Genomic DNA, 13,975 nt, shown 5'->3' with positions numbered 1-13,975 from the left:
TGCATTCAGCAAGCCCAGGTTGTTTTGCCACAGAGCTATACGTATCACAAGCCTTCCTGCCAGAAGATGGCCATAGAGGTGGCTCCTGCCTGTAATCCCAGCACTCTGGGAGGCCCAGAAGAGTTCGAAATCAAGACCAGAACTTATCTCAGACCTTTTTTTTTTTTTCAGTTACAACTCAAAAAGTCAGAATTAGAAGAATAATGGATTTTAACTGAAAGGGATTACCATTAGTTAAAAGGCTTTTATCTAAAACTGTAATCAGTCTCAGGAGGGTTTCCAGGATAATGTTTGGGCATTTAGTTATGAGTGTTACTTGTGAGGATTTGGGAGTAAGAATGAAGGAGGAAGTTCCTCCCCCAACATAGACACATGCACACAGAAACTATGTAAACTGAAAAACTTCCGGACAAAAACTCATGAACAGACTGGAGACTCATTTGTGCGCTTATGTATGGTTTATTTACCAGCATCACAGCACAAGAATAGTTTTTGTTTTTCTTTTGCTTTTGTTTTTGTTTTAATAGACTCATTCATGTAAGTGGGAAGTCTGTTTCTTGCATTCTCATAGATATTTATCAAAGGTCTAGACAAACTGAGAACCAGAAAATTGAAACATACTTTCCTAGTTACATTTTTTCCCAAGAATGGAGTAAACATGATTTATGTATGTCGTATCAGTAAGACTTAGCTTGAACACTAGGAAGAAACCACATTGTCTAGCAATGTATTTCTACATCGGGAGGCAATTCTCGTGTCTCCTAAACTTCTAGTGAAGATAAAACTTCAAAGTACAGTAATTAACAGAAAGGTCAAATGAAAAAGTAGAAGCCCTTGAAAATCTAAAACAAAGTTAAAGAACCAACATTTACATTTAGATAAATTTATTTGAAATCGTTTCTAAGAGCCATGATATTATTATTGCTCATTTTTCTTTCCTTTTTTTTTCTTTTGGCTTATTTTAAAACAATTTTGAAGAATAAATGAAATATAGATATCTTTCACATTACACAGAGGAATGGCCTGAGCTTTGCGAAATAGTCACAGCTTGGAATTCAGAGTGTGTGTCATATCATAAATTAGTTGGATGATTTGGTGCTCATTCATTATACCCGAAATTATACTTTCAAGTCTACCATATTCATACTTATCACAGTGCCTAACAGATAAGAGGAACTCAAAAAGCCTTTCATCCATTCATCCATTCAGTATTTCTTGATCATCTTCTGTGTACTAGGCACTGTGATAAATCCTTAACAAGACAGATAAGGTCTCTGTCTTTGTGGACAAGAAACTTGCATTCTAGTAAATATCTTTTGGATGAATGTAGTGATTTTTCTTAATGAAGCTAAAGAAGGAAGTTCTCTACAAATGGTACACTGTCTACAGAACTCATCTGGAATGAGAAGGCAAAGGAAAATAATATATAGCCCTCATAACTCTCAAATATGATTATTTAAAAACTAGAGTAAAACCAATGTGGAGGAGATTTGGACTTTGGGGTTGTTTTATAAATTACTGTTTTACGTTTTTAAATCTAGTATTATAGCCAAAATTGAATCTAAGTGGTTTTGTTCCTTTCTTTTTTCACTTTGATCATCAAAAATGGAAGAAAGGAAGAAAAGAAGGAAGGATAGAAGGGAGGGAGGGAAGTTTTTCAAAAGCTTATGTCAGGGATCTTGAAAAAGAAATTATTCACTTAAAATACAGTTATTATGGTAAAGATCCATGAATAAACAGTACATTAATTCATTCCACTAATATTAATTTAGCATCTGTTATATTCCAGGTACTATGCTACTTACTGAGAATTTGATAGGGAAAGATGTGTCCCTGTACTCATGGACTATATAAAATAAGACTTTTTTTTCCTGACATGCTTTTACTGAAGAAGTGCTGCAACCTAGATTATGAGTACTCATGGACCAGATGGTAGTTTTCTGCTCATCTGGAATAGTTCTGAAGAATAGACCCTCGTGTATCATTCAAGGTTTCTTCCAGTTCTAAGCTTTTGTGATCTATGACCTAATAATCGAAATAGGATTTATGTTTCTAGAAAGATGTTATACTTGTATTACTTTTATAAAAGGAAACAGAGATATGCCCTATTAATTCAGCAGAGTTTAGGTTCCTCCTGTCTGTTTAAATCATTCTATTTAAACTCCTTTATCTCTTCTTTTTTAGCTCACCTTCCAAAGCTCATTCTTACCTCCTTTAGTCTCACTTCCCTTTCCTTTCTTTAATTGCTGAGACAAATTGTTCATCTCTAACTGGATATACCGGACATCTCCAGTTAAAGATTTCACTGTTAGGTCAAATTCATTATATTCCAAATAAATTCATACGTACATATGCTATTTCTGCGTTTTCTGATTTTCAAATTGCCATCAGCAATATCTTCATTCTCCCAGTCTTCCTCACTTGAAATCCAAGAGTTTATTTGCTTCTTCAGAAATTAATCTACAACACCAAATTGGATAGTTCTTCTTCCTTTCAAAATACCTTCTAAGATGTACCTTCTTTTACATTCCATACAAATTTTAATGCATATCACCCCAAGTCTAGTCAATTACAACAGCCTCTTACTGATCTCAGTCTCAGATGCCCTTTCAAATCTGTTTTACACCATACTGATCTTCCCAAACCCTAACTTTCCTCTAAAATAGTGAGTCATGTCACAGAAATTCTCAGTGGTTCTCTTTCCCTGTGGGGTAAATCTTGAGCCTCAGAATCTGAAATGCCTTGTTTTGCATCATCTGCTTTCAACATGACTAACTAATTGTATCTCACTGTCATCCTCAACACCACTGTTCTGCAGCCCCAAGCCTTTCTTCAGCTTGTCACTATTTCTTACCTCTAAACCTTTACACTTGCAGAGATCAGGAACTATAGCTTTTATTTATTTATTTATTTATTTTTTTGGCCTATATCTCTTTCGGTATTAACAAATACTTATAAAGTGAGTAAACAACCAAGGAAAGAACTGATTGGGCCAGAACGCAAGGTACAGGTTTATAATTTCTGGCTTTTGCTTCCTGTTTTGTATATACTACAGTATATTGATTTAAAGCCAATTAGAAAGATATAAGGCATAGAGGCTGTCATTTTAATAGATTATCAAATTTCATTTCCTTGCATAATTTATCACAGAGTAAAGTGCTTGGTTCCTAAGTCCCAAGCTAAAGCTTTCGAGGACCTTGGTTGCTTTCAAGTTTTTCTCCTTCATAAATTTATTTCTTTATTTAGCCATCATGCATTCAATCCACATAATACCTTTCTCCAATGATAATTTGTGGAAAGAAATATTTTATGCTTAATTCTTCTCACTGTCATGCCTTTTCTTAAGTTTAAGTTATGAAGATGGAAATTCACTTTGATCTCGTTTTTAAATCTTGACAATATTGAGAGTACACTAGAAACTACCACTGGAACCCTCCTTGTATAAGAAGGAAAACTTCAACGTTTGGGAGTCTAGAATGAACTTTGATGCTGCATATGCTTGGTCCCTATGAAGCCAACATTCTTAATGGAGAAAGTGGCCTATGGCACAGTCATATTCCTTTACCATCTACATCTTCCCCTTGGGATTTCTTTCTCAGTATGTGAAAAGATTTCTCATCAATGTCCACTCCCATATGGCATTCTCATCTTCTCCCTATCCCCAAACATTCACCTTTATCTCTAGATTGATTTGTTCATCAAATGACCCATTTTAAATTTAGAAATAATGATGTATGCCAAACATTTATTTACATGCATTTTCCACAACCTTCCTCTATAATCTTATGGTATCACATTCTTAAGACTAGGAACTGACCTTGCATTGGGTCATAAAAATATGTTGATAAACTAAAGTTTCATAGATATGCACACTAGAATTGTCTGCCTTCAATAAACTGATTGAAAATAAAGAAATTAAAAAGCTAATTACTTATTAAATATTTATAAAATACTTTTCTTAAACTTTAATCTTCAGGATAGCAATTAAGAGCAAGACCCAGACTGAATGAGTTTGAATCCTGGCTCTGACAATTTACTAACTACTTAAGCTTAGGCAAGTGTTTTTTTAACCTCTCATGAATCAGTTTTTGCATCAACGAAGTGGGAGGATAATTTTATCTTCTATTGCAGAGTTACAATAATTCATATTGCCATATACATATTGCTTAATACATATTAGCTGTTTTTGTATTATATGTGGTGCCCTGCACATTATAGCCCTATTGATCTCCTTTTTTGTTTCTTTTTTTTTTTTTTTTTTTTTGAGACAGAGTCATGTTCTGTTGCTCAGGCTGGAGTGCCGTGGTATAATCTCCGTGCACTGCAACCTTCACCTCTTGGATACAAGCAATTCTCCTGCCTCAGGCTGGTTACCAGGTGCGAGCCACACCTGGCTAATTTTTGTATTTTTAGTAACTATGGGGGTCTCACCATGTTGGGAAGGCTGGTCTTGAACTTCTGACCTCAAGTGTTCCACCTGCCTTGGCCTCCCAAAGTGCTGGGATTACAGGTGTGAGCCACCATGCCTGGCCTGTTCCTCTCCTTTTATTAACCATAACAGCAGCAAGAACAGTAGCTGCTAACATCTGTTGAGCAATTAATACGTGACAGAAACTAGTCTAAATGCTTTACATGTATCATCTTATTTAATTCCCACAAAACTCTATAAGTTATATTATTGTCCACTTTTTACTGATAAGGAAAGTTAAGAATAATTTACCCAAGAAAATAGATTAGTCAATGTTCTGTAGAGAAATAGAGCCAGCTGGGCACAGTGGCTCACACCTATAATTCCAGCACTTTGGGAGGTTGAGGCGGGTGGATCATGAGGTCAAGAGGTTAAGACCTCCTGGTCATGAAGTTAAATTAAAACCTTTTTAATTTCATGACATGATGAAACCCCGTCTCTACTAAAAATACAAAAATTAGCTGGGCATGGTGGCACAGGCCTGTAGTCCCAGCTACTCGGGAGGCTGAGGCAGGAGAATTGCTTGAACCCAGGAGGCGGAGGTTGTGGTTAGCTGAGATCCCACCATTGCACTCCAGCCTGGGTAACGAGAGCAAAACTCTGTCTCAAAAAAAAAGAGAGAAATAGAGCCAACAATATACATATGTATGTGTGTATATACACACATACATATGTATATGTATATTTATATATGTGTGTATGTATATGTGTGTGTATATATATATATAAAACCAAGTATTATCTCATACAATTGGAGACTAAGAAGTCCCATGACCTGCTATCTGCAAGCTAGAGAAGCAGGAAAATTGGTGGTATAATTTTAGTCAGAGTCTGAAGGCCTGAGAACCAGGGGAGTTGATGATGTAAATTCCAGTCCAAGGGCAAAAGAAGACCGACTGACATCCAAGCTCAAGCAGGCCTGTAAGGAAAAAAGAAACATGGCTCTTTGTTCTCTTTAGGACCTCAACTGATAGGATGATGCCCACCCATATTGGGGAGGGCAATCTACTGAATCCGCTAATCCAAATGCTAATCTTGTCTATAAGACACCCTCACAGATACTCCCAGAAATAGTGTTTTACCTGGGAACTGCATAGTCCAGTCAACTTGACACACAAAATCAACCATCACAGACCTGCAGTCAGTGCAATCAGTGTCAGTAGGTATTCTTGTTTGTTCCCCGTCTCTCTCTCTCTTTCTCACTTGTATACACACACACACACACACACACACACACACACACACCACATTTACTCACTTATCCATTTGTTTGGTCAATTAGTCATTAAACAAATATTTGCTACCATTTACTGTGTGCAGGGTTCAGTACCTCCTGCAGAAAGGGTTGGAGACATTTGAAGAGAATGATAAACAAAAAATGGTCCCTGCTATCAAGAAGTTTACAATCTATTGCAAGAGACACTCATGTCCATATAACTAAAATGAATTATATGATAGAAGTGCTTCAAGTATGATCCATATACTGTTAGAATGCTGAGGAAACCATTAATTCTAACAGGGGAGATGGGGAAGTAAGCATTAAACACTAACAGCATTGATCTCGGAGAGAAGCAGGGTAAGAGAATTGCTGAGAGAAGGAGGAGCATGAAGAAACCACACACAAAAATTATATTGGTTGGAGTACTGCAGGACAGGCAGGTAGTTTGATAGGCTTAGCAGTTAAGAGTTTGGGAGCCCAGGGTCATAAGGTTGGGAATATAGGTTTGATCTGTCCCTCATGCTTTTGTGTCTATGAAGTAAAGCAAATCCTGTGTTTTGGGGGAACCCCATTTGGTTATTCACATATTTGGGTGAAGCAAAAATTGGCAAGGCTAGGGGAAGAGTAAAAAAATGGGATTGTTCTGGATATACACTAGGCACTTAATTAGTATTGGAAGGCCAGAGCTGGTTTGAGGTCAGACTACCTGAGCCACTTTTTTTTTAATTGTACTTAGGTTCTGGGGTACATGTGCAGATCATGCAGGATTGTTGCTTAGGTACGCACATGGCAAGGTGGTTCACTGCCTCCATCCCCCCATCACCCATATCTGGTATTTCTCCCCACGTTATCCCCTCCACCCTCCCCAACCCTCACTGTCCCTCCCCTAGCCCCCACAACTGGCTGCAGTGTGATGCTCTCCTCCCTGTGTCCACATTTTCTAATTGTTCAACACCTGCCTATGAGTGAGATCATGTGGTGTTTGATTTTCTGTTCTTGTGTCAGTTTGCTAAGAATGATGATTTCCACATTCACCCATGTGCCTATGAAGGACACGAGCTCATTGTTTTTTATGGCTGCATAGTATTCCATGGTGTATATGTGCCACATTTCCTTTATCCAGTCTATTGTTCGTGGACACTTGAGTTGGTTCCAGGTCTTTGCTATTGTAAACAGTGCTGTAATGAACATACATGTGCATGTGTCTTTACAATAGAACAATTTATAATCCTTTGGGTATATGCCCAGTAATGGGATTGCTGGGTCAAATGGAATCTCTATTTCTAGGTCCTTGAGGAATTGCCACACTGTCTTTCACAATGGTTGAACTAATTTGCACTTCCTCCAACAGTGTAAAAGTGTTCCTATTTCTCCACATCCTCTCCAGCATCTGTTGTCTTCAGATTTTTCAATAATGGTCATCCAAACTGGCGTGAAATGGTATCTCAATGAGGTTTTGATTTGCATTTCTCTAATGGCCAGTGATGATGAGCATTTTCTCAAACATTTGTTGGCCTCATAGATGTCTTCTTTTCCTAAAGGGTCTGTTCATATCCTTTGCCCACTTTTGAATGGGTTGGTTTGTTAGTGTCTTATAAATCTGTTTTAGTTCTTTGTAGATTCTGGATATTAGCCCTTTGTCAGATGGGTAGATTGCAAAAATTTTTCCCCATTCTGTTGATTGCCAGTTTGCTCTAATGATTGTTTCCTTTGTGTACAGAAGCTCTGGAGTTTAGTTAGATCCCATTCGTCTATCTTGGCTTTTGTTGCCAATGCTTTTGGTGTTTTAGCCATGAAGTCCTTGCCTATAACTATGTCCTAAATGGTTTTGTCTAGTTTTTCCTCTAGGGTTTTTATGGTGTTAGGTCTTACGTTTAGATCTTTAATCCATCTGGAGTTAATTTTAGTGTAAGGTGTCAGGAAGGGATCCAGTTTCTGCTTTCTGCGCATTGCTAGCCAGTTTTCCCAACAGCATTTATTAAACAGGGAATCCTTTCCCCATTGCTTGTTGTTGTGAGGTTGGTCAAAGATCAGATGACTGTAGATGTGTGGTGTTGCTTCTAAGGCCTCTGTTCTGTTCCATTGGTCTATGTCTCTGTTTTGGTACCAGTACTATGCTGTTTTGATTACTGTGGTCTTGTAGTATAGTTTGAAGTCAGGTAGCATGATGCCTCCAGCTTTGTTCTTTCTGCTTAGGATTGTGTTGGCTATGTGGGCTCTTTTTTGGTTCCAAATGATGTTTAAGGTGGTTTTTTCCAGTTCTGTGAAGAAGGTCATTGGTAGCTTGATGGGGATGGCTTTGAATCTATAAAATACTTTGGGTAGTATGGTCATTTTCACAATATTCTTTCTTTCTAACCATGAGCATGCAATGTTTTTCCATCTGTTTGTGTCCTCTCTTATTTCCTTGAGCAGTGGTTTGTAGTTCTCCTTGAAGAGATCTTTTACATCCTTTGTTAGTTGTATTTCTAGGTATTTTATTCTCTTTGTAGCAATTGTGAATGGGAGTTCACTTTTGATTTGGCTCTGTTTGTCTGTTTTTGGTGTATAGAAATGCTTGTGATTTCTGCACATTGATTTTGTATCCTGAGACTTTGCTGAAGTTCCTTATCAGTTTCAGGAGATTTTGGGCTGAGGCAATGGGGTCTTATAAATATACAATCATGTCATTTGCAAATAGAGACAATGTGGCTTCCTCTTTTTCTGGTTGAATACCCTTTATTTCTTTTTCTTGCCTGATTGCTCTGGCTAGAACTTCTAATACTATATTGAATAGGAGTGGTGAGGAGGACATCCTTGTCTAGTGCCAGATTTCAAAGAGAATGCTTCCAGTTTTTGCCCATTCAGTATGATATTGTCTGTAGGTTTGTCATAAATAGATTTTATTATTTTGTGTACATTCCATCAATGCCTAGTTGATTGAGAGTTTTTAGCATAAAGGGCTGCTGAATTTTGTCAAATACCTTCTTTGCATCTTTTGAGATAATCATGTGGTTTTTATCTTTGGTTCTGTTTATGTGATGCATTACGTTTATAGACTGGCATATGTTGAACCAGCCTTGCTACTTTTCTGATGAGATTAACATCATTTTAAACTCTTGGGTATTCTGCACACTGCAGGAACTACTACCTGAGTTCTGATTGCTCTGTGTAAGCTCTGATCAACCCCCAGTTTAGCATGGACTCTTCACAATCAAATCAAAACCCAGAGTTAGAACTAGAATGCCTGGAGCCACCACAAATATTGGGTTGGCAAAGTGCCAAATGAGTAAGTATAGCATTTCACCCATAAAATTATTCATTTTTTCCCCACCAAAAATAGACTTCGCTAAGTTGACAGCACACTGTGTCAATATATTATAGAGAAACCTAATAGGAAAAAAAGAATGGCAATTTTCATTGCATGCCACCTAAGGGTATTATTTCTCAGTCATTTCCAAGTCCATTGAAAACTGAAATCTGAAAATTACTTTTATCTTACTATCCACCCTCTTATCCCAACTTTAAGCTTTGCCTCTGCTTCATTAATACTTAATTAATTTCTTTTTTTTTTTTTTGAGACGAATTTTCACTCCGTTGCCCAGGCTGGAGGCAATGGCACAATCTCTGCTTACTGCATCCCCCCTCCTATCTCAGCCTCCCTGAGGAGCTGGGACTACAGGCATGCGCCATCACTCCCAACTTATATTTGTATTTCTAATAGAGACAGGGTTTCACCATGTTGGCCAGGCTGGTCTTGAACTTCTGACCTCAAGTGATCTGCCTCCCTCAGCCTCCCAAAGTGTTGGGATTACAGGCATGAGTCACTGTGCCCAGCCATAATTATATATTGATCAGCTATTGGTTAATTATTAATTATCAATAATTAAATATCACTCAGTGATTTATTTACCATTAATCAATATTAGTTCTTTAAAATTAGTCAAAAACAATAGACTAAGACTTAAAGACAAAACATGTCATTTCAGAGATTCTGTAGTCTGTGATACCAAATGGCATCCTCCCTATTTTTGTGAAAGCGAAGAATTTGTATTTTTTGATGGTACTAATTGAAGCAGTAGTTCATTTGTAGCTGCCAATGAGTTGACTGTAAAAACAAAAAAATCTCAACATTGTCGAGAGAGGAAATCCTTCGTGTTTGGCCTCGGTTTGATAAAAATGAGTCTTGGATACTATATACGGTAAGTGGATATTAAAACTAGGGTTATGAATTGTTTCTTTAGTGTTCTCAGCCTTAGAGACTCAAAGTATCTTATCAGAAAGGATACATTGCTTTAATTGTTCCTCATTATATAAAATGAGAGAACATCATTTCTCTTCTTTTCTTCCCAGGTGGCTGTGGAGGACCGAGTCAGGCAGCTGCATGAAGCCCACAGGGACTTTGGCCCAGCGTCTCAACACTTTCTTTCCAGTAAGTCATTTTCAGCTTCTATCACTTAACTTCATTGCATCTTGATTAATAAGAATTAACAGTTGAAGAAAAGAAAATTAAGTGTTGAATTATAATCATCTCGGTCAGATGCAGTAGAAGTATAAATCATCCTAAAATATAATGTGGTCGATGAATTCAGAAGGTTAGGAAGAGGAAGGCCAGTTAGATCATTTTGTCCAGTCTTCAGCTAATGCATAATTGTTTCCTGCAATATATTCTCAAATGCTAACTTTATTAATATTTTTGAGTCTTTCTGAGAAATATGGAACACTTTGCTCTGGAGCCATGCTAATATTCTCTGTATTGTTCCAATGTTAGTATATGTGTTGCCAAAGCAAACACATATATTTGAATTTTCATTTCTACCTATCAGTTAATAAAGCTAATAATTATTACATCATGCAATTATAACATCATAATTCAATATATGTTACTTTGATTCTGTGATTCTTTATATCTAAATAATTCATTAAATACTCCCTGCCTTTTGAAATGAATGACAGTTCTCAAAAGAAGGCATACAAATGGCCAACAGGGATATGAAAAAATGCTCAACATCGCTATTCACTGGGGAAATGCAAATCAAGACCACAAGATATATCATCTTACCCAGGTTAGAATGGCCATTATTCACCAGACAAAAAATAACAGATTCTAGTGAGAATGTGGAGAAAGGGAACTCTTACACTGTTGGTAAAAATGTAACAGTAAATTAGTAACAGTATGAAGATTTCTCAAAAAACTATAAATAGAACTGCCTTATCATCTGGCAATCCCACTACTGATTATCTTGGAATCATTTATCAAAATGATACCTGTACTTGCATGCTTATCACAGCACTGTTTACAATAGCAAAGATGGGAAATCAACCTAAGTGTACATCAACAGATGAACTAGATAAAGAATATGTGGTATCTATACACAATGGATACTACAAGAATGAAATCACGTCATTCACAGCAACATGGATGGAGCTGGAGGTCATTATGTTAAGTGAAATAACCCTGACACAAAAAGATAAATACCACTTGTTCTCACTTTTGCAGGAACTAAAAGATTGATCTCATAAAAGTAGAATAGAATGATGGATACTAGTGGCTGGGAAAGGTGTGTGGGTAGAAGGGGGAGATAAAGAGAGGTTGGTTAATGCATACAAACACACAGTTAGATAGAAGGAATAAGTTCTATCATTTGACAGCAGAACAGAGTGACTATAGTTAACAACAATGTGCTGTGTATTTCAAAGTACAAAGAAGAGGGCTTGAATTGTTCCAAAGACATAAAAATGACAAATACTCAAATGATGGATGCCTCAAATATCCTGACTTGATAATTGTACATTCTATGCCAGTAAAATATCACATTACCTTATAAATATGTAAAATATTATGTATCGGCCAGGCACGGTGGCTCACACCTGTAATCCCAGCACTTTGGGAGGCCGAGGTGGGTGGATGACGAGGTCAAGAGATCAAGACCATCCTGGTCAACATAGTGAAACCCCGTCTCTACTAAAAACACAAAAATTACCTGGGCATGGTGGCAGAGCCTTTAGTCCCAGCTACTCAGGAGGCTGAGGCAGGAGAATTGCTTAAACCCACGAAGCGGAAATTGCAGTGAGCCGAGATTGTTCCATTGCATTCCAGCCTGGGTAATAAGAGTGAAACTCCATCTCAAAAAAAAAATACACACACACACACACACACACACACATATATATATAGATATATATATACACATATGTATATATATATATATATATAAAATGTATCAAAAATAAATAAATAAATAAATACTCTGCCTCCAAGTTGAAACCTCAGCCTATGGGCATTTCCTTTCCCTCACTATTTGTATCCTCCTTTTTTGAAGGTGGGGGTGGGGGAGGGAGTCTTACTCTTTTCCCCAGGTAGGAGTGCAGTAGCATGATCTCGGCTCACTTCAACCTCCGCCTTCTGGATTCAAAAGATTCTCCTGCCTCAGCCTCCCAAGTAGCTGGGACTACAGGCATGCACCACCATGCCCAGATAATTTTTGTATTTTTTAGTAGATACAGGGTTTCACCATGTTGACCAGGATGGTCTCAAACTCCTCACCTCAGGTGTTCCACTCACTTTGGCTTCTGGAAGTGTTGGGATTACAGGTATGAGCCACTGCACCCAGCTTCGTATCCTCCTTTTGTCCTTGACTTGACTTCTACTACTTCTTTTATTTACTGGTTTTACCATTTTGGTAATTATGTTTTTATAATTAATACTAAAAGAGAAATAGCCTTAGTTAACTGAAAGTTTAAGTATTAGAACTTCCTATTTATACAATAATACATATTAAATTGGCAAGTACCTGTTTTTCTCTAATTAATGTTAATTTATACTTCTTTTTCTTTTACTATAAAAGTGTATGTATTGAGTTTTTTGATGTTTAAAAAGCCATACTCTAACACATGGAGTTAATATCTGTTAGCATTCTAATATATTTCCCTCTAGTCATATATGAGTATGTCTGAGGGTTTACCCATCATTTTAAGGCAATTACTTTGTGCCTAGCAATGTTACAAATTTTAACTAGTTTAATCCTTATAGCAATCCCTAAAGGTAGGTACCATTATTATACCCATTACAATGATGAGAAATTGAGGCACACATTCCTACAGCTAGTAGATGAGAAAGCCAGGATTCAAACCCAAGAAGTTGGCTCCAGAGTCTGTGTTTTTAACCATCACACTGTAATTTTACTTAATTTATATATTTTATGGAAAGGAAGTGATTGTACATGATCTCCATTCTTCTGCCATATTCTTTCATTGCCATTTTCTGATATTTTCCTTTCTTTTCCATTCTCCATGAATTAATAAAAAGATCCACGCTCACAAATAGTTTAAAGTATTTGATTAGAGGCTTTCATGTGTTTCTTCAGTTGGCTGTTGTCTTTTTGAACAAAAATTCCTGGAAGGTGTTGGTCCTGTGTTTTTATTATACATTGATAATAGGTTAAGAAGAAGTATCTATTTCCTGGACTGGCTCTAACTTTATTATCCACATCTGGTCTAGTTATTTGGACACAGTTTCACAATGCTTTGGAGTTGCTAGAAAAAAAAGGGGGGGGCGGTAAAGCAGTTTATCTAAATGAGTGGGATCGTGGCTTTTAGGAACAGCTCTAGAAAAATGATAGACTGCAGACTTTTTCTTCTGTATTTTTCTAAATCTCTAGTCTACTAAACTTGCCTTGGTGACAGCTATTCTATTCAATTTAATTGAGATTAAATGTGATAACATACTCCTAAGTGACTCATAAATCATAAATAAAAATAGTACTATTATAAATATTAATTATTCCTCAGACACCAGGAATATTCATTCATATTTTCTTCTCTCTGACCTCCCCTCTGAATTCCCATGTCTTACTCATTAAAACCTATTCTCAGAAAACGATACACTCATTCAACTCAGGTGATAGGTAAAGTTTAACGTGTACTTCTCCTGGGTTATTTGCATTTTATTAGAGTGAAAATCCATAAGCCTGAGGTGGTAGAACATCAGCCATAAGCTCTGAGCTGTGAGGGAAGAACGTTGAGGAGCCAAGAAGAACATTCTCACACCTTTCAAACCATATCACATCAGTGCCCACTTCCAGAAAGGTCAGGCTTGTTAGACACAAGCATTCACAAAGAGACTGATCTACCTGCCTGAATGAAGCCAGCCCGGAAGTCATCAATCTCTTGGATACCCATGTGAAATATCAATATATGCTTAAAAGCTTTGCTTGCAGGTATAAAGAAAATACCAACTTGGTTTAAGGAATATTTAAGAAATAGGACACTGAGACAAAAGTCGGATTGTTTCTTTACATTGTCCTTTT

General features: G+C 37.0%; 1 protein-coding gene and 1 non-coding gene across 22 annotated transcripts in view; one reads left to right on the top strand and one right to left on the bottom strand.

The window, feature by feature from the left end:
- Positions 1-13,975, top strand: part of DMD (dystrophin) — a 2,312,475-nt gene that overhangs the window by 2,053,825 nt on the left and 244,675 nt on the right. For all 21 annotated transcript variants that reach the window (XM_054251383.2, XM_035288503.3, XM_054251382.2 and 18 more), the window contains one exon: positions 10,020-10,098. In XM_054251383.2, coding sequence (XP_054107358.2) covers positions 10,020-10,098 — 79 coding nt within the window. The remainder of the gene's footprint in view (positions 1-10,019; positions 10,099-13,975) is intronic.
- On the bottom strand, positions 10,356-10,461 carry LOC118150769 (U6 spliceosomal RNA). Its single transcript, XR_004738914.1, has one exon. It is a non-coding gene; the product is annotated as a U6 spliceosomal RNA (small nuclear RNA).

The sequence above is a fragment of the Callithrix jacchus genome, chromosome X, assembly GCF_049354715.1.
Source record: "Callithrix jacchus isolate 240 chromosome X, calJac240_pri, whole genome shotgun sequence".
NCBI classification, from domain to species: Eukaryota; Metazoa; Chordata; class Mammalia; order Primates; family Cebidae; genus Callithrix; species Callithrix jacchus.
Note: the sequence above shows the minus strand (reverse complement) of the source record. Positions and strands in the feature narration are given on the sequence as shown.